This window comes from Callorhinchus milii, unplaced genomic scaffold (genome assembly GCF_018977255.1).
Source record: "Callorhinchus milii isolate IMCB2004 unplaced genomic scaffold, IMCB_Cmil_1.0 Scaffold27, whole genome shotgun sequence".
NCBI classification, from domain to species: Eukaryota; Metazoa; Chordata; class Chondrichthyes; order Chimaeriformes; family Callorhinchidae; genus Callorhinchus; species Callorhinchus milii.
The window spans coordinates 211,438-238,157 of record NW_024704768.1 but is presented as its reverse complement, the minus strand read 5'-3'; the positions used below and the strand labels follow the sequence as shown (position 1 = coordinate 238,157).

The 26,720-nt window shown below is 53.0% G+C and overlaps 1 protein-coding gene across 1 annotated transcript; it reads right to left on the bottom strand.

The window, feature by feature from the left end:
- On the bottom strand, positions 1-23,202 carry LOC103172539 (serine/threonine-protein phosphatase 6 regulatory ankyrin repeat subunit C-like; the record flags this gene model as incomplete). Its single annotated transcript, XM_042344341.1, is given in 9 exon segments — positions 1-79; positions 1,384-1,596; positions 1,945-2,087; positions 2,300-2,387; positions 3,207-3,407; positions 3,933-4,003; positions 4,332-4,410; positions 8,600-8,683; positions 23,055-23,202. Coding segments are annotated over 9 exon segments (985 nt in total), but the record flags the coding sequence as incomplete, so codon positions are not given.
- Between the last annotated feature and the right edge of the window lie 3,518 nt (positions 23,203-26,720).

Sequence of the window (26,720 nt, the reverse complement as noted above, 5' to 3'; positions counted from 1 at the left end):
CATTCTGGATGAGAATCTGAGATCGTGTAAACCTGCCGTGAATTGCAGCCATGTGCAACGGACTTTTCCCATCTTTACTCTGAAACAGAGAGAGGTACAGATGGTGAGAGTGAGTGATGAAGGTGGAGGGACAATTTCTGGGCAACACAAGCAAGCAAGTCACTTTGCACACAGCAATAATAATAATAATAATCCATCATTTGATACAGCGCCTTATCAAGTCGTCGAGACGTCTCAAAGCGCTTCACAGGATACATTGTAAACAACAACAACAAATGACATTTACACAGCAGCTTTCACGTCAGGAGGACATCCCAAGGCGCTGGACAGTCAGGGATCTGCATCCGAGCTGGTGGCTGTGATCAGGAGAGTTGGAGGGCGGGGAGGGTAGGGGTAAGAGGATGACTGAAGCACAGTCGAAGCGGACGGTCTAGAGATGGGTGTTAAAGGAGGTGAGGGAGGGGGTGAGGCAGAGGGATTATGAGATGGAGTTCCAGAGGGTGGGGATAGGGCAAGGTGGGGGATATAGAGCAGGCCAGAGCCTGCTGAGCGGGAGGAGCAAACAGGTAGGTAGGGAGTTAGGACGTTATAGCAGTAGGGAGGAACAAGGCCATGGAGGGCTTTAAAGGTGACGGTCAGGATCTTGAACTGTATCCTCTGAGTGAGATAGAGCCATCGGAGCCGGGTGGAGGATGGGGATGATAGGGTCACGGAGCCTGGTGCTGGAGAGGACAAGAGCTGCAGAGTTCTGGAGGGAGGAGTTGGGGAGGCCGACAAACAGGGAGTTTGCGTAGTTGAGCTTGGATGTGATGAATGCGTGGATGAAGGTCTCGGTTGCCTGAGTGGTGAGGCAGTGGCGGAGCCGGGCAATGTTGCGGTGGTGGGGAAAGGCAGAGCTGGTCATGGCACGGATGTGGGGAATGAAGGAGAGTTGAGGATCGAACAGACCCCGAGGTTCCGTATTGGCTCCGTGAGGTGTAGATTGCATCGATGAAGGGTGATGCTGTCAGCCCCCCCCCCCCCCCTGACAGCATCACCCTTCAGCAATCATCCCTTTCTTGGAGGGATTATGACCCCCAGAAAAGTGATCCGCCAATCAACTAACACGCGGGTTGCTACTTACTGCCAGGTAAACAGGTGTGGGAAGTGAGGAGACTTGCCAAACATTTGAATCTCCCACAGGGGCCAGGAGGCAACTGAGCTCAGTGACACCAGCTGACACCAGTGGGCTAGGAAAGGGTGGGAACACACAAACACACAAACACACACACACGCTCAGACATACACGTGTAGACACACACATGCGCAGATACACACGTATAGACACACACCACACGCAGACACACACGTGCAGCGCACACACGATAATGGTTCCCACCTCACCTGAACATTCACGTCTGCCCCATTGTTGACCAGGAGCTCCAGGCATAAAGCCCCGTTTGTCGACACAGCAGCAAAGTGCAGTGGGGTGAAGCCCTGCTCATTGGGCTGGTTGACGTTGGCACCACAGTTAACCAGCTGGTTGGCCACGGCATCTTGTCCAGTGTAACAGGCGATGTGCAGAGCAGTGTTTCCATATAGATTGGGTTCATCGATCTGTCAGGAGAGAACAGCCACGCAATGTGTCATTATGATAATCCTCAGCAGTTCCTCTCAGAATCACTGGCTTTACAGTGAGCAAAATGCAACATTGTCATTGACAGATCAGGGCACCCCCCCAACCCCCACCCTGTTCCCCCCCACACACCTCCAGCATTCGCACCCCCTCTCCCGGGTCAAACCTCTCCAGACCCCTCCCTCTCCCCAACCCCCAATCCTCTTTCCTGCCCCCTACATACAGCTCCAGCCCCCGCTCCCCCCCTCTCCCGGGACACACCCCTCCAGACCCCTCCCCTTCACCAGACCACCATCCCCAAGCCCCCCCTCCCCAACCCCTACACACACCTCCAGCCCGAGCCGCAGGAGGTATCTGACAACGTCTATCTGTCCGTTGGAGGCGGCAGCATGCAGTGGTGTGTATCCTCTCCTGTCCTTGCTCGTGACGTCCGCCCCGCGAGAGGACAACAGCTTAACAACATCCAGATGTCCTGCAACGGGAAACCCACAGATCAGCGTTCCCATCCCCCGGCGTCCCACCCTCAGAACTCCCACACTGCCCCGAGTTCCCAAACGCCCCCCTCCCAGTGTTCCAAACCCCTTCCTCACAGTGTTCCCATTCGCCCCCCCGCCCCCTCAGCGTTCCCAACCTACTCATAAAGCTCGTAAGCACTCTGCAGGTCGATCCGGGACACACACTGACCTATGAAAGCTGCCCAGTGTATCGGTTGCCTTTCCTTCTTATCACAGGCCTTGACGTTGGCCCCTTTGTTCAGCAACAAATGCACCATCTGGGTAAAGAGATGTAATGAGAGAAGAGGAGAGAGAACGAACGTGAGGGGGGGTGGGGATGGGGAAATACAAAGATAGAGAGAGGGAAGAAAGGGAGGGAGATAAGAGAGGCAGCAGGGAAGAGAGGGAAAGAGGGCAAGAGAGAGAGGATGGGAAAGAGCTAGAGAGAGGGGGAGGGAGAGTGAGAAAGAGAGAGTGAGAGAAAGAGGGAGAGAGAGAGAGATTGTTGTTATTGGGAGAGACATTGTGCGATGCTTCATGTGGTGCGAGGCTCAGTGTGAGGAACAGTAAATCACCGCAGAATAAACACAAGATTCAAAGAATTCTTGTTCAACGAAGGGAAAGAGAGAGAACGAGAGAGAGACAGAGACAGGAGTAGGGGGGAGGGGAGAAAGACAGGACAGGTAGCACCCCGTTGCACCATCATTTTTCACCCCCATCCCTTCACTCTCTCGTTCTCTCCCTCTCTCTCACGTTCTCTCTCGCTCTCACGTTCTCTCTCGCTCTCACGTTCTCTCTCGCTCTCACGTTCTCTCTCGCTCTCACGTTCTCTCTCGCTCTCACGTTCTCTCTGGCTCTTTTGTTCCCTCTCTCTCGTTCTCTCTCTCATTCTCTCTCTCTCTCGTTCTCTCTCTCTCTCGTTCTCTCTCTCTCTCTTCTCTCTCTCTCTCGTTCTCTCTCTCTCTCGTTCTCTCTCTCTCTCGGTCGTCCTCTCTCTCTTTTGGTTGCCCTCTCTCTCTCTGGGTCGTCCTCTTTCTCGCCCTCTCATTCTTTCTTTCTTGTTGTATCTCTCTTTTTCGGCAGGGCTGGTGACTTGCCTCCAGGTGGCTGCTGTAGGCAGCGTGGTGCAGTGCTGTGCGGCCTGTCCTGTCGGCCGTGTTGACGTTGCTCAGCAGTGGGATCAGCCGCTCACTGCACTTTGTGGCCTTGTTGGCCGCGGCCACATGGAGCGGTGTCTGCCATGACTTGTCGCGAGCATCGGGCTCCGCAGAGTGTTTCAGCAGCACACTCACCGCTCGCTGTAACCACAACACAAGCTCACCCTCGTTCACACAACACATGACAGTTACACAGCACATTTCACATCAGGAGGACGTCCCAAGGCGCTGGACAGTCAGGGATTTAGACCCGAGCTCGGGATTTGAATCATGTGGGACGAAGGGCAAGGAGGGTGGGAGTAGGTGCCTGTCCGAAGGCACGGTTCAAAAGGAGGATCTCGAGGCGGACATTGAAGGCGGCAAGGGAGCGTGCGAGGTGGAGGGACTGTGGGATGGAGTTCCAGTGGGTGGGGCCAAAAACAAGCAGGAATGTACCATAACAGACATAATGCAATGTGCAGAGCATCTAACATCTCGGCCTGGGTAATGAGTCTCTCCCCCCCCCCTCACATCAGGGAGAGAGGGAGAGAGTAACTCTGTGAAATGCTGTCTACAGGTTCCATGTTTATTTATATCTGCGCTGCGAGGAGCAACTCGACCTGCAAAGCCCACGATACCCACGTGCTGGCCATTGCCGTAAGGTCCCTTCACAATAGCTGGACTCACCTCATTGCGGGATGCTGCAGCGCGGTGCAGGGGGGTCAGCCAGGCACTGTCCTTAGTGTTGACAATGGCACCTGTCACAGCAACAGAACAATCGCTGACAAACGGGAATGCAATGCTCCCAGACAACCCTCCATCTACACTGTACGTCCACACTCCCAAGTCAGTGACAGCTTGGGTTAGAGACATGGGTTGGCAAAATGATGAGTTTTTTTTCCAAATACAGAAGCACGAATCATGACGTCTCCAGCTCACAAAGAACGGGAGTAACGAGATGGGGAGTGGAGTATAAAAAGGAGTGTGGAAAGTGATTCCAGAATTGGCTGGTGTGGGAGAAAGCTTTGTGCTCAGAGTGAAGGCGTGTGTGAGCTTGTGGCTGATGTGATCAGCGAGGTCACTAACCTGACTGAATGAGGAGCTCTAGAATTTGAACATCGCCCAGGTAAGCAGCAGCGTGAAGAGGTGTGCGTTTCTGTTGGTCCTGTAAACACAAGTCAAACCTCACAGTTACCCAATGTAATTTAATACTGTGTGCAGTTTTGGTCTCCTTATTTAAGGAAGGATGTACTTGCCTTGGAGGGGGCGCAGCGTAGATTTACTAGGATAGTACCAGGGATGAAGGGGATGAGTTACGAGGATAGGCTGACCAATTTGGGGCTATATTCTCTAGAATATAGAAGAATTAGAGGGGCTCTTATAGAAACCTATAAGATCATCAAAGGGCAATGATAGAGTAGATAGTGGGAGATTGTTTCCCGTTTGGAGGAACTAAAACCAGGGGTCACAACCTTAAAATCAGAGGCAGCCCTTTCGCACTGAGTTGAGGAAGAACTTCTTCACTCAAAGGGCAGTGAATGTATGGAACTCACTACCCCAAAGGGCTGTTGACGCTCAGTCCTTGAACATATTCAAGACTGAGAGAGATAGATTTCTTATTGCTAAAGGGATTAAGGGATATGGGGATAATGGGGATAAGGCTGGGGGTTGGGGGGGGATATGGGGGTGAGGCGGGGTCAGGTTATTAGCTGGAGTTAGATTAGAAGATCAGCTATGATTGAATGGCGGGGCAGGCTCGAAGGGCCGAATGGCCTACTCCTGCTCCTACATGTTATGTTATGTTACTGTTCACATCTACATTTATACAGCGTCCCTCACGCAGGATAGCGTCCCAGAGCGCTTGACAGTGGCGGAGCAGGATTCCAAGCGGGAGGAAGGTAACCTCACAATTACCCAATGTACTGAGCACATCTACATGACACGATGTGTGGATGTGTCCATCTGTGCTGAACAGTCACAACCTCAGGCCCAATCTCTAACCTAAGGTAAAGAGTGTGAGGAGATGTGAGGCCCGTGGGGGTCTGCGTGCACGTGGAGAGAAGCAGTGATTGAGACAGGAAATTATTTTTCTGAGTTTTGTTCCATTGTTTATCAGAGAGAATTAGAAATGGCCAGAAGTGAGACGTCAGGGAGGGGATCGATGCTCTGGGGAACAGTGATTACCAGCTCTCGGGGGTGTTGGGGGAAGAGCTCAGTCAGTGCAGCTCTGATCAGCTCAGCACTTTACATTTGGCAGAATTCTGAGACCTGCCCTGTGCAAAGGCGCCGTGTAAATGCAAGTGGATTGTACTGCACTGCCCGGCTTACAATATAGCATAGACAATAAATGGCATTAGATTAAGTGGTAAAATCGGAGCCAGACTAAAGTATTGAGCGGAAATGCACCAGTTACCGCAGCTCCACAAGTGTCTGTGAAATCCTGAGAGGCGAGAGAGAGAGAGAGAAAATGCTGTCTGCGTACAACGACAACAACAACATTTGTATAGCGCCTTTCACGTCGGGAGGACGTCCCAAGGCGCTGTACAGTGACAGCATTTCAGACCCGAGCTGGATTCGGGGGATGGGGGTGGGGGTGGGGAGGGGAAGGTGGGGGGCCGATGGCATGGTCGAAGAGGAGGGTCTTGAGGCGGGATGGAGTTCCAGAGGTTGGGGGCAGAGTGACTGAAGGCTCTCCCGCCAATGGTGGGGATGGTGGGTCGGGGGACGTGGAGCCGGCTGAGCGGAGGGAGCGGGTGGGTTGGTAGGGGGTTAGGAGGTCACAGAGGTAGGGTTGGGCGAGGCCATGGAGGGCATTGTAGGTGAGGACCAGGATCTTGAACTGGATCCTCCGAAGGATAGGGAGCCGATGGAGTCAGGCGAGAGTGGGGGAGATGGGGTCACGGAGTTTGGTGCGGGAGAGGACACGGGCTGCAGAGTTAGTTCTGGATTATCTGCAGCTGTGGAGGGAGGAGTTGGGAAGGCCGACACGCAGAGTGTTTGCGTAGTCGAGTCTGGAGGTGATGAAGGCGTGAACAAGAGTTTCAGCGCCTGAGAGGTGAGGTAGTGGCAGAGTCGGGCGATGTTACGGAGGTGAGGAAAGGCAGAGAGGGTCATGGGTTGAATGTGAGGGAGAAAAGACACTTGAGAGTCGAACAAGACCCCCAGGTTCCTGACTGGCGGTGAGTTGGTGAGTTGTGGTGGGCAACCATGGAGGGTGATGCTCCCAGAGCCTGAGGTGCGGAGGCGCTGGTGTGAGCCAATCAGGAGCCTCAGTCTTGTTTCACATTCAACTGTAGGAAGTTTGCCCTCATCCAGGACTTGGTGTCCGACAGACAGTCTGTCAGGACAGCAGTGGTCCTGGAGTTGAGGGTGGGGGCAGAACGATAGAGTTGCGGGTCATCTGCATACATGTGGAAGTTGACCCCATGTCTGCGGATGATGTCACCGAGGGGGACCATGTAGATATTAAAGAGGAGAGAAGGACAGAGCCCTGGGGGACGCCAGACATGACAGTGTGGGGACTGGAGGAGAAACCGGTAGAGGCAACAAAGTGGAGACGGTGAGAGAGATAGGAATCGAACCAGACAAGGGGCAGGTCCACGAAGATTGAGTGAGGAGGAGAGGCGGTGTATGAGGATGGAGTGGTCGACAGTGTTGAAGGCGGCAGAGAGGCAGAGGGAGCCCTGATCACAGATGTTCGGAATGTCATTAGTGACTGTGACCAGGGCTGTTCCGTGCTATGGGCAGCGCGGAAGCCGGATTGGAGGGGTTCAAAGAGAGAATGGCGAGAGAGAAAGGAGCGGAGCCGGGACGCAATGACTCGTCTCAGGACCTTGGAGAGGAATGGGAGGTTAGGGATGGGGCAGTAGCTGGAGAGTAGCGATGGATCCAGGGAAGGTTGTTTCAGGATGGAGGTGATGACAGCTGTTTTTCGGGAGGTTGGAACTGAACTGGTGGACAAGGAGAGGTTGATGACATCGGACAGGAGAGGGGCCAGAAGGTGGAGCTGGTAAATGAGGAGAGAGGTGGGGATGGGATCGAGGGAGCAGGTGGTGAGTTTGAGTTTTCAGATAATCATGGTGAGGGAGGAGGGAGAGATAGGGTTGAAGGAGTATGGGGGATGGGTAAGTGGTGGGTCATGAGGGAGAGGTGATGTGGGGGTGGCTGTGGACGGGGCTGAGGTGGTTGAATGTATCCCCTCGATTTTAGATTCGAGGAAGTCCAGCATCTCCTCACAGTTGGAGTGTAAAAGGTTAACAACAACACCATACAGAATCATATAATACAACCCAGGCTGCAGACAAAGGGAACTCTCTTCCTTTTTCGTAAACTGCTGGTCTCAAAATAATAAAAATCATCCTTTCATCTGACACAGTCTCTGTAACGTCAAAACATTTCAAATTGCCTGACAGGATTCGCTGTGGTGTAATGACTGTGTCTGTACTATGTTTGTACACAATGCGGGAGCCAGTTTGTGCACAACAATGTCTCTCAAACAGCCATGAGGTCAGGGACCAATCTTATCTGGGTGTTTGTCAGTGGAGAAAAACTTTCTTCTCGATATTATCCAGTAGCCCGCAGTATCTTTAATGTTCACTTGAACAGGGCATAGACCGGAGCTTGGTTTAACATCTCATCCAAAGAACAGCCCCTCACACCATTCAGTGCTCAACCCCAACAGTGTGCTGCAGCCTAGACAATGAGCTCAAAGTCTCCCAAATGAGGCTTGAACCCACAATCCTGATTCCCAGCTGAGAATGCGATCGAAGGAGACAGGATGACACAATCGTCACCTGAAATTTTCACTTTTTCTGAGTTTTGTTCCATTGTTTATCAGAGAGAATTAGAAATGGCCAGAAGTGAGACGTCAGGGAGGGGATCGATGCTCTGGGGTACAGTGATTACCAGCTCTCGGGGGTGTTGGGGGAAGAGCTCAGTCACTGCAACTCTGATCAGCTCAGCACTTCACATTTGGCACAATTCTGAGACGCTGCCCTGTGCGAAGGCAGTAAATGCAAGTGGTTGTTGTTCAAGTGGATGGTACTGCGCTGCCCGACTCAGGCTGCGGGGGCTCAGGCTGCGGGGGCTCAGGCTGCGGGGGCTCAGGCTGCGGGGGCTCAGGCTGCGGGGGCTCAGGCTGCGGGGCTCAGGCTGCGGGGGCTCAGGCTGCGGGGCTCAGGCTGCGGGGGCTCAGGCTGCGGGGGCTCAGGCTGCGGGGGCTCAGGCTGCGGGGGCTCAGGCTGCGGGGCTCAGGCTGCGGGGGCTCAGGCTGCGGGGGCTCAGGCTGCGGGGCTCAGGCTGCGGGGGCTCAGGCTGCGGGGGCTCAGGCTCACTCACACGCTTTCCATACGTACCAGCCCATTGACATCTTCATTCTGGTTTATTAACGACCGAACCTCGTCCCGATCCCGGTTGAAAATAGCCTGGACCAGCGGCGTCTGTAACAGGCAGAAAAGAGTCAGAACCAGTGCCTCACAACCCCTCTCCCCGTCACCCTCCAGTGTAAATGTAGACGTCTCCTTACCTTTCATATCCACACAGACAGACTCCTCACACACACACACACACACAGACACACACCCAGACACACACAGTCACACACACAGACACACAGACAGACAGACACACACAGACAGACACACACACACACACACACACAGACACACACACACAGACACACACACACAGACACACACAGACACACACACACACAGACACACACACACAGACACACACACACAGACACACACACACAGACACACACACACACACACACACACACAGACACACACACACAGACACACACACACACAGACACACACACAGACACAGACACACACACACAGCTTTTTATATTGTTTCAAATATTTCTCTAATTTCTTTTACGGATTCCACTTTCTATATCCTAATGACCGTCGTTCTCCTGACTTCTCCGTTTGTTTTCTTCGTGATGACCAGGACAGTTTCCCCCTCGTTCCCAATGTCTGGGGAGGAGATGACCGGCCACACGGTTACAATCCAGGAATGGGAAAAGGAATGGAAACAACATGTCTGTCCTCTGAACCCAGAAAAAGTAAATGACGGAAACAGGAGGTCCTGAAACTCAATCACAAAATATCTGCTGCAAACGAGAGGATTTAACTGTGTCACAGCCAACAGCTGTAAAGGACAATAAAACCACAAATAACGGCAGGTCAGCAGCTCTGTCCTCTACACGCTGGGGTGGTACAGAGCGAATGCCGCCCTCCCCCAGCCCACACCAGATGGGCAAATGGAGATTTCCTAACAAAGGATCTGACTGTCTCGAACAAATGGTCTTTCACAAGTCAGTCGGACAGAAAAGCATTTTGTGTTTCTCTCCTCTGGAGAGTTCAGTTCACAGACATCTCCCCCTCCCACAGCTTCAATTATGATTATTAATAATAATAAGCAATCTTTTCATTTGATATTGCACCTTTTGCATCGGGAGGATGTCTCAAGTGTTTCATAGAATTTACTCTAAGGTGTAGTAACTGTGTTTTGTAGACAAATGCAGCAGCCAGTTTGTGACAGCAACAAACGCTCACGAAGTAAATGAACAATTTTATCTGGGGTGGGGTGGGTGAGGGGTTGTCGGCCAGGACACAGGAGCGCTCCCTGCTCTTTTTAAATAGTTCTGTGTGATCGTTATCGTCTACCGGGACAGGCCTTCCCCAGCCAGCACTGCGCTTGGACTATCAGCACAAACCCCAACATTACACTTGAGCCCAAGGAGGTTAGATTGTACCAGACTGACACCTGCCCCCCCCAAGCACTGATGTGATGTCCAGGCACATTCCCCCCGGGGGGGTGACACTGCAGTTGGAGCTGTTGAGGCGCTCGGAGCTGTTATTGTTTTACAACCTGAATGTCTGCCCAGATTGATGAAATTAGAATTCAACCAAACAAACAAATGCTCAGCACAGTGTCTCCTGAGGGAAGGGGAGGGCAACGAGGAGCTGCTTATTTCACACACTGCCCCGAGCCTCACCTCCCTGACTCACTACAAAACCTGAGCTTCAATCATGGTACGCTTATCATGGCCTGATCTGATCTCAGCCTCGCTCTGTGTGTTACTGATCTTGAGCAGAGAGCCCAGCAGCGTGAGGAGGGAACTGAGTGAGAATTCTGTTAAGGAATTTGATGAGAGTGGGAATTCTTCAGCAAGAGGATACCAGAGAGCAAGAGAGAACTGTTTCATTCAGCAGAAGAGTGGGAAATCTATATTGAGGTAGAGGCAACCTTATATGTAAGCAGGCAAACAAGTCAATTAGCAGTTAATCATAGGCTGGGTGTTGGGGATTAATAAATTTGCTGACGGGTCAAAACCGGATGCTTTTGTTTGAGTCCCATATAAAGAAGACTTGCGAGAGTCTCACTTGAGCAGAGAGCTCACCAGACTGAGGAGGGAACTGAGTGAGAATTTGCTGCAGAGGGGGAAGAGGTGCATAATTATAAAATATTTAAGCTATATTAAAATAATAAAAACATGTCTGGGAATATGGCAGGGCAGCTGAGATTGGTTGTATGCACAATGTGTGTCATGTGGGAATTCCAGGATGCTTTGTGTGACCTGGACAGATGTGTGTACGAAGTGCCTCTGGCAGCTTGAGCTCAGGGTTTCTGAGCTCGAGGAGAGGTTGGAGTCACTACACAGCACACGGGAGGCTGAAGAGTTCATGGATTAAATGTTTCACACCACACCCACAGAGGGTTCAGAAGGAGAGTGAGTGGGTGACATCCCGGCATGGTAGGAAGAAGGGACGGGCAGTGCAGAAATCTTCTGAGAGTGCGGCACTCACAAACCAGTTCTCTGCACTGAATACCGGTCAGGGTGATGACACCTCTGGGGAGAGGAGTCAAAAGCAAATGGATGAACTGGGGGACACAGGGAAGAATGTTAATGCAATTGTCATTGGGGACAACGGTGAAAGGAGTAGACAGAAGTTTCTGCAAACACAAACGTGACTCTCGCATGGTCTGTTGCCTCCCTGGTGCCAGAGTTGAAGACATCATGGAACGGGTGCAAAACCTTCTAACGGGGGAGGGGAACATCCATAAGTTGTGGTCCATTTTGGGATCCATGACGTAGGGAAAAAAAGGGCTGAGATTCTACAGAAAGAGTATCAGAGGCCAGGGAACAAGCTAAAGAGTAGGGCCTCACAGGTGGTGATCTCTGAATTACTCCCAGTGCCTCGGGCAAGTGAGTATCAAAACAGCAGCTCAAACACATGAATACATGGCTGGAGAAATGGTGCAGAAAGGAGGGCTTCAGGTTCCTGGATCATTGGGACCAGTTCTGTATGAGGTGGATAGGTTACATCTGAACAGGGCTGGGACCAATGTCCTCGCAGGGAGGTTAACTAGTGATGTGGGGAAGGGTTTGAACTAATTTCAAAGGGGGAAGGGACCCAGGATGTAGCATTAGAGAGGACAAACAAGTTACGTAGAGGGCTGGGAGAGACGAATAGCAATGTAATAAGGAGTAATCCAGAAGAAGGAGGGATTAGATGGGGGAGAAATGCAGAGCAGACTCAGTCAGGCTTGGAGTGCATGAGCATAAATGCACAGAGTGTGACAAATAAGATTTTGAGCTGCAGCTCAAGTTGCCACATGGGGTTAAGATGTAGTGGCAATAACGGAGACTTGGCTCAAACAAGGGCAGGAATGGGAGCTGAATATTCCTGGCTACACTGTATTCAGGAGGGATAGGGCAGGAAAGAAAAGGAGGGGAAGGGGCAATATGGTTTAAAGACACGCTTATGGCCCTGGAAAGGGATGATGTGCTAGAGAGTCCAAAAACAGAATCTATTTGGTTAGAGTTAAGGACCAGAAAAGGAGCTGTTACTCTGTCAGGTATTTATTATAGACCTCCAAATAGCGGGAAGGAGAGACGAGCAAATCTGCAGCAGATTTCAGAAAGATGCAAAACCAATAGAGTAGTGATAATGCGGGACTTCAATTATCCTGACATAGACTGGCAAAATAACAGTGTACAGGGCAAGGAGGGGGAGGATTCCTGAAATGTGTGCAGGAGAACTTTCTGGATCAGTACGTTTCCAGCCCAACGAGAAAGGAAGCAGTGCTGGATCTCGTTCTGGGGCATGAAGTGGGGCAAGTGGAGCAGGTTTCAGTAGGAGAGCATCTGGATAACAGTGATCACAAGACCATTGGGTTTCGAGTATTTATGGAAAGGTGCAAGACACTCAACTGGAAGAGGCTAATTTCAGTGAGTTAAACAGGGACCGAGCCAAGGTGGACTGGAACAAAAGATTGGCGGTAAAACAGCTAACGAGCAATGGGAAGCCTTCAAGGAGGAGAGGGTTTGAGGACAGAACAAATACATTCCCGCAAAGGGGAAAGGAGAACATTCAAACCTCCCTGGATGAATAAGGAAATTGGGATTAAAATAAAACAGAAAAAGAAGGTTTATGATAAATGTCAGGTCCAAAACACAGAAGATAATCAAATAGAATATAGAAAGTACAGAGGAGAACTGAGAAAGGAAATAAAAGGGGCAAAGAGATTGTATGAGAAAAGATTAGTGGGTAATATAAAAAGGAAGCCTAAGGTATTTTATAAGCATATAAAGAAGAAAGGTCAGTCAAAGATTGGGTGGGTCCAATTATGGACCAAAGAGGAAATCTTCCTGTGGAGGCAGAGGGCATCGGCTGACGTACTGAATGAGGACTTTGCATCTGTCTTCACAAAAGAAGAGGATGGAGCCAATGCCACAGTAAAGGAGGAGAGAGGAGAGAAATGGGATAAGATAAGAATAAACCGAGAGGAGCGACTAAAAAAGGTTGTCGGTGCTCAAGGTAAAGTCACCCGGTCCCCGGACGGGATGCATCCCAGGTTACTGAGGGAAGTAAGGCTGGAAATAACGGAGGCTCCGGCCACAATCTTTCAATCCTCCTTGGACACCGGGTGGTGCCAGAGGACTGGAGAGCTGCAAATGTTACTCCCTGTACAAAAAGAGACAAAAGGATAAACCCAAGAACGACAGACCAGTCAGCCTAACGTCAGCAGTGGGGAAACTTCCAGAGACGATAATCCGGGAGGAAATAAATTTTCACTTAGTAAAAAATGGGTTAATAAAGGACAGTCAACATGGAATTGTGTCTAACAAACCGGATAGTTTTTTGATGCAGTAACGGAGAGGGTGGATGAAGGCAGTGCAGTATGTGGTTTATATGGAGTTTCAAAAGGCATTTGATAAAGTGCCACATAAGAGACTTGTAGCAAAATAGCAGTCCCCGGTATTAAAGGGACAGCGGCAGCGGAGACCGAGAGCAGAGAGTGCTGGTGACTGGAGGGAAGTGCAGTGGTGTCCCCCGGGGTCAGTGTTGGGGCCACTGCTGTTTGTGATCTATATGAATGTCCTGGACTTGGGTATAGGGAGGACAATTCCCAAGTTTGCAGATGATACTAAGTTAGGAAAAGCAGTAAACAGTGAGGAGGATAGTAACAGACTGCAAGAGGACATAGACAGACTGGTAACGTGGGCAGACACGGGGCAATGACGTTTAATGTGGAGAAATGCGAAGTGATGCCTTTTGGGAGGAAGAATGAGGAGAGGCAATATACGCTGATGGTCCAATCTTAAAGGGGGTGAAGGGACAGAGAGACCTGGGGGTCATACAGTAAATCTTTGAAGGTGGCCGGACAGGGAGATACAGCTGTTAAAAAAAACTTACATGATAATAGGCTTTATAAATGGGGCATAGAATACAACAGTCAGGAAGTTATGATGAACCTTTATATAAAACACTGGTGAGGCCTCAGCGAGAGACTGGGTTCAGTTCTGGGCCCCACACGTTAGGAAGGATGTCAAGGCATTGGAGAGGGTGCAAAGGAGATTGACCAGAATGGCACCAGGAATGAGGGACTTCAGTGATCAGGAGAGGCGAGAGAGGCGAGGATTATTCTCCTTGGGGCAGAGAAGATTAAGAGGAGACTTAATAGAAGTTTTCAAAACGATGAGGGGATTCGATCGAGTGAACAGGGAGACACTATTCCCACTGGCGGTGGGTCGGTAACCCGAGGGCACCGATTGAAAATAGTTGTTAAAAGAAACAGAGGGGAGGGGAGGAGAAATGTCTTCACACAGCGAGTTGTTGGGATCTGGAATGCGTTGCCTGAAAGGCCGGTGGGAACCGATTCTATAACAACTTTATGAGAGAAGTAGATAATTATTTGGGGAGGACAAGTTTGCAGCACTATGGAGAGAGGCGGGGGAGTGGGGTTGATCAGGGCTATGGGGAGAGAGCGGGGGAATGGGGTTGATCAGGGCTATGGAGAGAGGCGGGGGAGTGGGGTTGATCAGGGCTATGGGGAGAGAGTGGGGTTGATCAGGGCTATGGGGAGAGAGTGGGGGAGTGGAGTTGATTAGGGCTATGGGGAGAGCGGGGGGAGTGGGGTTGAATTGGAAGTTCTTTTCAAGGAGCAGCACAGACACATTGAGCCAAATGGCCTCCTTTTATGCTGTATGATTCTATGTTTACGTTCCACTCCATGTGTTACTGTGTGGAGTCCTGTAGCTCAGTCGTTAGAGCACTCGCTTTGCAAGTGAGACAATAGACTAGACTTTGAATAGACAATAGACTAGACAATAGAATAGACTTTGCAAGTCTATTCTGCGAAGCACTTTGAGACGTCGAGAAGACGCGATAAGGCGCTGTATCAAATGAAGGATTATTATTATTAGTATTACTACTGATCTCAGTCCCGGTTTGTGATGAGGCGCTGATCTCAGCCATTTGGTTTACAACTATTTTGCCAACAATTACACTCCCGAGTTATTGCTCTGATGCAAAGGAGCAGAGTTCATGGCTGCCTCCGCATTGTAGACAGAGCTTCTCACTGTGACGCCAGCAGTACATTTCTGCAAATGGCTTTTCTTCGCGCTTCCACCCGGTCACCTGGGGGGTAGATACCCCAATGATCCATCCTTGGCCCCTTCTCTTCCTGATCTATATGCTCCCTCACGGTGATGTCACCCGCAGACACGGGGTTAACTTCCTCATGTTTGCGGATGACACTCAACTCCACTTTTCCACCTCCAGCTGCGACCCCCAGTCCCCATCTTCTGTCAGCTTGTGTGTCGGACATCAGGAGCTGGATGAGCGCAAATTTCCTGCAGTTAAAATCAACAAGAAGGAAGCCATACTCTTTGGCTCCCGCCAACGTCTTCTGTCCCACGGTTCCGACCTCCTCAACCTACCCGACCGGTCCTTAAAACTCTCTGAACCCGTGCGCAACTTAGGCGTCAGGTTTTGGTCCCCAGTTATCCTTCCTCCCCTACATCCGGTCCAGGGATCAGCACCGCTTTCTTCCATCTCCGCCACATTGTCCATCTCCGACAATACCTCACCGCAAAAGCTGCCGAAACCCTTGTCCGTGCCTTTGTCACCTCTCGGCTGGACAACTCTAACCCCCTCCTCGCCCGTCTCCCCTCCTCCACGGTCCACAATATTCAACTCATTCAAACTCCGCCGCCCACATTGTCACCTGCACCAAACCCCGTACCCCATTACTCCAGTCCTGGCCAAACTCCACTGGTTCCTGTCACAGAGCGGATCCTCACTCGAGTGTTTAAATGCCTCCATTCCTTGCCCCCCCCCATCTCTCTAACCTCCTCTCTCCCCACAGCAGTTCCCGCTGCCTCCGCTCTCCTGGGTCCGGCTTCCTCCGCATCCCCAGAGTCCTGTGCTCCACCATTGGGGCCTTCAGCCACTACACCCCCAAACTGTGGAACTCCCTCCCTCAACCCCTTCGCCTCATCCCCTCCTTCTCCATCTTCAGGTCGTGCCTGAAGACCTTCCTTTTCGACCGCACCTACGATCATCTCCCCCCTCCCCAGCTCGGCCTCGGCCAGTGTTAAGCTCTGAGACCCCGCCTGATGTGGAGGGCGCTGTATAAGTGCAAGTTGTTGTAACAGGGGAAGGAAGCACTTGCAGCTTAACTCTACACGTGGGTACTTTCCGTTTCAGAATAAACTTCTAAAAAGGAACCAAATGGACATGGAGTCCTGTAGCTCAGTGGTTAGAGCACTCGCTTTGCAAGTGAGAGACCTGAGTTCAATTCCCGGCAGAGGGCGAAACCTCGGGCAAGTTTCCTTACTCCACACAGAGCCTAATAATAATCCCTCCAAAACAAAAACGATAATAAATTGGTCATTTTCAATCCACGACTGTTTGTGGGACATTGCTGTGCGCAATTGGCTGCCGCGTTCGCCCACAAATATACAGTCAATTCACTTTACAGTGTGTTCTGTGAAGCGCTTTGGGACGTCCTCCCGACGTGAAAAGCGCTATATCAAATGCGAGGATTATTATTATTATAAATGAAACATTCGGTTTCATAAGACAATTTCAAACAGTTTCACAGACAAAACACACAATCAGTACACTTTACAGTACATTTGAGAAGTTTTTACTGAGTCACCACCAAATGTCATTTACTAGAGAATGTAATCGATTTCGAAGCCAAACAGCAGAGTTGACTGTGTGTCCGCACGGCATTAGGGAAACAGAGCCCTTCAGAAGAGGTGATAAACTGAGTGACTGTTCAGGTGGATGTCACAGGTGTCATCATCCGCAGACATGGGGTTCACTCCCACATGTATGCGGATGACACCCAACTCTACCTTTCCTCCTCTACTCTCAACTCCACGACCCCCGATGTCCTGACAGCTGTCTGTCCGACATCGAGTCCTGGACGAGAGACAACTTTCTTCAGCTCAACGTGCGAAAAACCGAGGCCCTCCTGATTGGCTCACGTCAGCGCCTCCGCACCTCAGGCGCTGACACCATCAGCATCCAAGGCTGCACTCTCCACCTCGCAAAGCCATCAGGAACCTCGGCGTTTTGTTCGACCCTGAGCTGTCCTTTCTCCCTCACATCCGCACCACAACTGGACCGCCTTCCATCACCTCCGGAACATCGCCAGACTACGGCACTACCTCACCCCTCACGCGGCTGAAACTCTGGTCCACACCTTCGTCACCTCAAGGCTGGACTATGGGAACTCTCTCCTCGTCGGCCTTCCCGGCCCTCCCTCCACACTGCAGGTCATTCAGAACTCTGCAGCTCGTGTACTGTCCCGCACCAGACACCGCGACCACATCACTCCCACCCTCATCCTCGTCCTCACTCCCACCCTCGCCCTCACCCTCGCCCTCACCCTCGCTCGCCTCCACTGGCTCCCCATCCCCCAGAGGATTGATTTTAAGATCCTCATCCTCACCTACAAGGCCATTCACGGCCTCACTCCCTCCTACCTCTCTGACCTACTATCCCCCTACCTACCTGCCCGTACCCTCCGTTCCTCCGGCTCCGGTCTGCTCCACGTCCCCCGCCCCAACCGCCCTACCATCGGTGGTCGGGCCTTCAGCCTCTCAGCCCCGAGGCTCTGGAACTCCATCCCCAGTGCCTTCGCCGCTTCCTCCCTCTCCTCCTTCAAGGCCGGTCTCAAAACCTTTCTCTTTGACCTTCAGCCTTCAGCTCCCCTCTCAACTCTCTACCCCCTCCTCGCTCCCTCCCTTCCCTCCCCTCACCCTGACCATTTCCCCCCTCCTCGCTCCCTCCCTCCCTTCCCTCCCCTCACCCTGACCATTTCCCCCCAATGCTCGGGTCATGACCCAACTGTGCAGCGCCTTGGGACGTCCTCCTGACGTGAAAGGCGCTTTATAAATGGAATCTTGTTGTTGTTGTTGTTGTTGTCAATGCTACGCTATTCAAACCCGGGACAGGAGTTTCCCCAGGTGTCCCCAGGTCAACTGATGATTTCCTCTTTGGGATCTCACTATGTCTAAAACCACAGCCAATAATTTGACAGCAGTTTACCCACAACTCTACGGACTTGGGATCAGTTAGTTCCTTTGGTTTTCTGGTGGCTGTCACAGACACCAGTGAAACAGTGACAGGTTGAGGAGAAGATGGGCATCAAAACCATGATCCCTGAGCGTTTAAACCACAGACAGTTATTATATTGAGATTTTTCATACTCGTTATCATGTGGTTCGTTTAACAAATGGTTTCAGTTTTGTTTGTCAATCGTGCTGCTCCCTGTGAGGTAGTGCCTGGTGCTGGGGCCAGGGGTCAGTGAGGAAATCCTGACTGATCTCTCGCTCACTGAGCCCAAGCCCCTGCTCTAAGCACTAATGGTGTACAGACCTGAGCTGCGAGGAAAGCACAGCTTCCTGGGCTCTGTGAAGTGGAGAACACCATACACTGGGAGCACATTGCAGGGTGGAGGAGACATCAGGCCCTGAAGCTGCAGTCCACACACAATGTCCCTCATCACAATAATAGCCTTGGATTTCACATTGTGACTTTTTAAAAGTCATCAAAACATCTCAAATAATTTCACAGAATTTACTGTAATAATAATAAGTGTAGTGACTGAATTCTGTAGACAAATGCAGTAGCCAATTTGTGCACAGCAATGTCCCACAAACAACCATGAGGTGAATGACTGAATTTATCTGGGGGATTGTCAACCAAGTCACGGGAAGAGAGAAACTCGCTTCTGTTTTCAAACAGTGTCGCGGCGTATTTAACCTGCACCTGAACGGGCAGAGAGAGGAGCTCAATCTCACTTTGTATCCAAGCGACGGCCCCTCAAACACCAACCGATTAATCATAATTAGTGCAAGGATTAATTAATAATAATCCTTGCAGTTGAGACGTCTTTGAGACGTTTCAAAGTGTTTCACAGAATATACTGTAAAGTGAACTGACTGTATTTTGTGGGCGAAATGAGGCAATTGTGCACAGCAGCGTTCCACAAACAGTTGTGAGTTGAGTGACCAAATTATTATTTTTTAAAAAAAAATTCTAGGGATTATTTACACCCGGAAAAGCAATCCGCCAATCAACAGACAACCAGGTTCCTACCTACTGCTGGTAAACAGAGGGTACAAACTGCTATCAAGAGGAAAACTGGATTTCAGGATAAGGTCACAGAGCAAGTGAATGTCAGCCGAGTGGCCGTAACAAAGCCCAGAACCTCCCTTCAAAATATACAATTATTTTGTAGACTTTATGCGCTGAGGTGCAACTGACTGTAAGAAGTCAGTGGGTCCAGATGATAATAAAGCTTGTTTTCGACGCAGCAATGTTACCATCGGGGTGTGTCAAACCGTACGTCAGGAATTACAGTTATGTGTAGTGACTGGTTGTGCAGGACATGTGATTGCTGCCTTCCATTCAATCTCAACCCCTCAATGCAATCGTTCTCTCTGTCTCTCTGTCACTGACACTTGTCCACATGGCTGCTCCGGCAGCTCCAATCAGCGGCACCAACACGCCAGTCACCCGCTGCACTGCTGTCACTCACCCCAATCCTGGCCTGCGTGATGGAGCCGGTGTAACTGCCATTACTATTATTATTATCATTAGACAACAATTCAGAACTAAAATAACTGTGCCATTAACCAGAAAGGTATTTGGAGTCATACTAAAACTTCCTGCACTAACTCGATCCGATTAGCTATCATCTGCGGCTCCTCTGATGATCTCAAGACGATAAAGGTTCTCCTTCCTGACACAGCAAAAGGCACCGATGGAACGCGGAGAGCCGGAGAGCGGAGAGCCGGAGAGCGGAGAGCCGAGCGGAGAGCCGAGCGGAGAGCCGAGCGGAGAGCCGAGCGGAGAGCCGAGCGGAGAGCCGAGCGGAGAGCCGAGCGGAGAGCCGAGCGGAGAGCGGAGAGCCGAGCGGAGAGCCGGAGAGCGGAGAGCCGAGCGGAGAGCGGAGAGCCGGAGAGCGGAGAGCCGAGCGGAGAGCGGAGAGCCGAGCGGAGAGCGGAGAGCCGGAGAGCGGAGAGCCGAGCGGAGAGCGGAGAGCCGGAGAGCGGAGAGCGGAGAGCCGAGCGGAGAGCCGGAGAGCCGAGCGGAGAGCGGAGAGCCGGAGAGCGGAGAGCGGAGAGCCGAGCGGAGAGCGGAGAGCCGGAGAGCGGAGAGCCGAGCGGAGAGCGGAGAGCCGGAGAGCGGAGAGCCGAGCGGAGAGCCGGAGAGCCGAGCGGAGAGCGGAGAGCCGGAGAGCGGAGAGCGGAGAGCCGAGCGGAGAGCGGAGAGCCGGAGAGCGGAGAGCCGAGCGGAGAGCCGAGCGGAGAGCGGAGAGCCGAGCGGAGAGCCGAGCGGAGAGCGGAGCGGAGAGCCGAGCGGAGAGCGGAGAGCCGGAGAGCGGAGAGCGGAGAGCCGAGCGGAGAGCCGAGCGGAGAGCGGAGAGCCGAGCGGAGAGCCGAGCGGAGAGCGGAGAGCCGAGCGGAGAGCGGAGAGCCGGAGAGCGGAGAGCCGAGCGGAGAGCCGAGCGGAGAGCGGAGAGCCGAGCGGAGAGCCGAGCGGAGAGCGGAGAGCCGAGCGGAGAGCGGAGAGCCGGAGAGCGGAGAGCGGAGAGCCGAGCGGAGAGCCGGAGAGCGGAGAGCGGAGAGCCGGAGAGCGGAGAGCCGGAGAGCGGAGAGCCGGAGAGCGGAGAGCGGAGAGCGGAGAGCCGAGCGGAGAGCGGAGAGCGGAGAGCGGAGAGCGGAGAGCGGAGAGCGGAGAGCCGGAGAGCCGGAGAGCGGAGAGCCGAGCGGAGAGCCGGAGAGCGGAGAGCCGAGCGAAGAAAAGATATAACTCCTAATTCCTAATGATCTCAGTAAACCCACTGGGGCCCAAGTCACAGGGAATGTTATTCTGCTTATAACCCACTGCCTGAAGTCAACTGCTCAGCGCCCAAACACACCCCCACACACACACACCCCCACACACACACACCCCCACACACACACACCCCCACACACACCCTCACACACACACCCCCCACACACACACACCCCCCCACACACACACCCCCACACACACACACCCCCACACACACCCCCACCCCACACACACACACCCCCACACACACACCCCCACACACACACCCCCACACACACACACCCCCACACACACACACCCCCACACACACACCCCCACACACACACCCCCACACACACACACCCCACACACCCCCCCACACACACCCCCACACACACACACCCCCACACACACCCACACACACACACACCCCCACACACACACACCCCCACACACACACACCCCCACACACACACACCCCCACACACACACCCCCCACACACACCCCCACACACACACACCCCCACACACACACCCACACACACACACCCCGACACACACACACCCCGACACACACACCCCGACACACACACCCCCACAACACCAAACACACAGCCCCAAACAAACGCACACACCCCCAAACAAACGCACACACCCCCAAAACAAACACACACACAGCCCAAACACACACACCCCAACACACACACACCCCAAACACACACACACCCCAAACACACACACACCCCAAACACACACACACCCCAAACACACACACACCCCAAACACACACACACCCCCAAACACACACACCCCAAACACACACACCCCCCAAACACACACACACCCCCAAACCACACACACCCCCAAACACACACACAAACACACACACACCCCCAAACACACACACACCCCCAAACACACACACACCCCCAAACACACACACACCCCCAAACACACACACACCCAAACACACACACACCCCACACACACACCCCAAACACACACACACACCCCAAACACACACACACCCCAAACACACACACACCCCAAACACACACACACCCCCAAACACACACACACCCCCAAACACACACACACCCCCAAACACACACACACCCCCAAACACACACACACCCCCAAACACACACACACACCCACACACACACACACACCCAAACACACACACACCCCCAAACACACACCACCCCCAAACACACACACCCCCCAAACACACACACACCCCCAACACACACCCCCCCCAAACACACACACACCCCCAAACACACACACACCCCAAACACACACACGCCCCCAAACACACACACACCCCAAACACACACACACCCCCAAACACACACACACCCCCAACACACACACACCCCCAAACACACACACACCCCCAAACACACACACACCCCCAAACACACACACACCCCCACACACACACCCCCCACACACACACACCCCCACACACACACACCCCCACACACACACACCCCCACACACACACACAAACCTGGGGCTCAGATCTCTCCATTGCCTTCATTTGAAGGCCCAACAAACCTGAGGTCAGTGCTCATCACTATGAGACACATCGCAAATGCTCATCAAAAGTGAACCCAATTACCCGCGGAACACAACGCAGATATCTCACACTTCTACACCACTGTCCCCTCCACAACACCGCCCAGGAATCCGGGCATTCCATACAGCGCCTCACAGCGCCTCACAGGACACACCGCCAAGTGTAGTGACTGTGCTCAGGGAGAAGGAATACACTGAGAGGGGCGGCTATACATGTAGGAAATTGCTGTATAAACACCAGTTGCTGATCCCCCCGACCGCCCCCGACCCCTCCCCCGCGACCCCCGGGGCCCGACCCCTCCCCCGCGACCCCTCCCACCCCCGACCCCCCCACCCCCGACCCCTCCCACCCCCGACCCCCCGGGGCCCGACCCCGCGACCCCCCCCCCCGGGACCCCTCCCACCCCCCCGGCTCCCCCCCCCCGCGGGTCCACCGCGCAATGACCGAGGCTTCAGTCCCCCCCGCGGGCCCGAGGCCTGTGTCCGGCTGTGAGGCCTATGGGATCCCCGGGTTTTCCTGCGTCTCCCTCCCGCTCAGCTGCGGCTGAGCTCCGGTTGGGCTCCGGTGCGGCCGCTCTCTCACCTGGTCCCCGAGGCTCAGGATCCCCATATCCCGCGCACTCCACACCCCTCAGTGGCTCTGAGCTGATGGCGGCGCATCACTGAGCAGAGAGCGCGGGGCAGCGGCCGGAACGGAGCCGCCTTCAGCGGGAGAGCATCAGCGCCACCTCCCGGCCCCGCCCGGTACTGCGGCTCTCCGGCTCCAGCGCCACCTCCCGGCCCCGCCCGGTACTGCGGCTCTCCGGCTCCAGCGCCACCTCCCGGCCCCGCCCGGTACTGCGGCTCGAAGCGGCCTCTGGACTTTCAAGTGATCAATGAAAGTTACACCTGAAAACAGACCATTTGGTCAAACTTGTGGTTGTTCATCCTGCGCCCCCCCTCCCCCCCCTTTCCCCCTCTCCCCCCTCCTTCCCCCTCTCCCCCCTCTCTCCCCCCCTCCCCCCTCTCTCCCCCCTCCCCCCCCCTCCCCCCCCCTTCCCCCTCCCCCCTCTCTCCCCCCTCCCCCCCTCCTTCCCCCCTCTCCCCCCTCCCCCCTCCTTCCCCCTCCCCCCCCTCCTTCCCCCTCTCCCCCTCCTTCCCCCTCTCCCTCTCCCCCCCTCCCCCTCTCCCCCCACCTCCCCCTCCCCCCACCCCTTCTCCCCCTCCCCCCACCTCCTCCTTCCCCCCACCTTCCCCCTCTCCCCCTATCCCCTCTCCCCCTCCCCCCCACCTTCCCCCTCTCCCCCCTCCCCCCCCACTTCCCCCTCCCCTCTCCCCCCACCTTCCCCCTAATAAAATAAAATAAAAATAATAAAATAAAAATTATTTTTAGTGAAGGATGACCCTGGAGTCTGACTCGCCAGTGGTCAGAGGCTCCGTTGTTCCCATGAGAGGTGGTGTCTGTGCTCTGTTGGGGTCTGAGCCCCACTGCACTGCCGGTTTCTGGGACTTTGCTGCTCCTATGGACAAAACCCACAGTGCACGATGTCCAATTTAACGCTACTGTGAAGTAAAGACTAACACAAATCTTGTACAATTAATCAAGGTTTATTAATTAAAATTAGTAACAGTTATAGGTAGTTAAAAGAATACAACAGAATAATTACGTATCAACATGATACGAGAGAGACAGAGAATGGGAGAGAAGGGGAGAGGATGGGAAGAGAGAGCGAGAGAGAGGGAATGAGAAGAGAGGTAATGAAAGGGGGAAGGGAAGAAGAGCAAGAGAGGGAAAGGCGGAAGGAGAGAAAGAGAGTCAACTCATATATATATATATATATATTTACAGTTAAATCGTAGATTTCTTTCCATAAAATAATGAGAAAGATATCCAAAAGGTAACATTTTAAGAGGAATATCGTTAAAGAATATGGGGGAAGAGCAAAGGAATCCATCATCTGCCATCACATCTCAATCCATCCCGACTTCCCCAAGTCTCTATCGTGGAGTCCTGTAGCTCAGTGGTTAGAGCACTCGCTTTGCGAGCGAGAGACCTGAGTTCAATCCCAGGCAGAGGGCCAAACCTCGGGCAAGTTTCCTTACTCCACACAGAGCCTAATAATAATCCTTTCAAACCCAAAAACAATAATAAATTGGTCATTTTCAATCTACGACTGTTTGTGGGACATTGCTGTGCGCAATTGGCTGCCGCGTTCGCCCACAAATATACAGTCAATTCACTTTACAGTGTGTTCTGTGAAGCGCTTTGGGACGTCCTCCCGACGTGAAAAGCGCTATATCAAATGCAAGGATTATTATTATTATTATTATTATTATAACATACAGTTCACAATGATGAACGTTGGCCAAACCAAATGTTGTGGAAGAGAGGAGTAATGTCCGATTTATTGTCCAATTGAATCCAATTTTAATCTATCAAAAGGTATCCAAGTACAACAAAATACAATACAACATTATATTTGTAAAGCGCCTTTCATGTCGGGAGGATGTTCCAGTTAGTGATTAGGACCTGATTGGGGGTGGGGGCTTGGTGGTTGGGGTCAGGGAGGGTGGAGGGCAGAGATTGTAGGAGGGTGGCTGAAGGCACAGTCAAAGAGGTATTGAAGTGTGCCTTGAAGGAGGTGAGCGTGGAAACAAGGCAAAGGGAATGTGGGATGGAGTTACAGATGGTGGGAGCAGAGAGACTGAAGGCTCGACTGCCGATGGTGAGAGTAATCCTCGCTTCTCCAGCCTCTCCTGATAACTGAAGTCCCTCATTCCTGGTATAGAGGATACAGTTCAAGATCCTGGTCCTCACCTCAAAGCCCTCCATGGTCTCGCTCCCCCTGAGCTCTCCGACCTCCTCACCCCCTACCACCCTGTTCACTCCTTCTGCTCAGCGGGCTCCGGCCTGCTTCACATCCCCCGCCTCGCTCACCCCACTATCAGCGGGCGGGCCTTCCGCCACTCTGCCCCCACCCTCTGGAACCCCATCCCGCAGTCCCTCCGTCTCACCCCCTCCCTCTCCTCCTTCAAGATCCACCTAAAGACCCTCCTCTTTGACTGTGCTTTCGCTCTCCCTGCTCCCCCCTCCCCCCCGCCGTCCCCCCCACCATCCCCCCTCCCCCCCGCCGTCCCCCCTCCCCCCGCCCTCCCCCCGCCATCCCCTTCCCCCCCAGCTCGGGTCCAAAACACCGTCTGTCCAGCGCCTTGGGATGTCCTCCTGGCGTGAAAGGCCTTACACCAGATCATGTTGTTGTTTATGTGACCCCCCCTCCCCCCCGGTCTCTGCTCCTTTCAGCTGACATGTAGGTTTGCGAGTCTCCGAGACCTGATCAGACGCTGCGATCAAATGTATCGATGATGGTTATTATTGCCTGCTGTTGTTGTTGTTGCTGTTGTTGTGGGGGAGGTGCAGTGAGTGAGAGGCAGCCCTCCTGATCACTGAAGTCCCTCATTCCTGGTGCCATTCTGGTCAATCTCCTTTGCACCCTCTCCAATGCCTTGACATCCTTCCTAACGTGTGGGGCCCAGAACTGAACCCAGTCTCTCGCTGAGGCCTCACCAGTGTTTTATATAAAGGTTCATCAGAACTTCCTGACTGTTGTATTCTTTGCCCCTATTTTTATAGTATCCCTATGCTTTTTTAACAGCTGTACCTCCCTGTCCGGCCACCTTCAGAGATTTACTTGTATGACCTCCAGGTGATGCACTTTGGGAAGATGAATGAGGAGGTAATATAAGCTTAAAGGAGGTGTTCTGTATAATTCTATGATTCTATGATAAATGTCGTCACTGGAACTGATCTGTGACGTAGGAGCAGCTGTAGGCAATTCGGCCCCTCGAGCCTCCCCCACCATTTAATAAGATCATGGCTGATCTTGTAAGTGTAACTGGGCTGATCCGGGTGTCAGTGTACACGGGGCTGATCCGGGTGTCAGTGTACACGGGGCTGATCCGGGTGTCAGTGTACACGGGGCTGATCCGGGTGTCAGTGTACACGGGGCTGATCCGGGTGTCAGTGTACACGGGGCTGATCCGGGTGTCAGTGTACACGGGGCTGATCCGGGTGTCAGTGTACACGGGGCTGATCCGGGTGTCAGTGTACACGGGGCTGATCCGGGTGTCAGTGTACACGGGGCTGATCCGGGTGTCAGTGTACACGGGGCTGATCCGGGTGTCAGTGTACACGGGGCTGATCCGGGTGTCAGTGTACACGGGGCTGATCCGGGTGTACAGCGTGCGGTACAGTCAGGAGAGAGACTCGGGG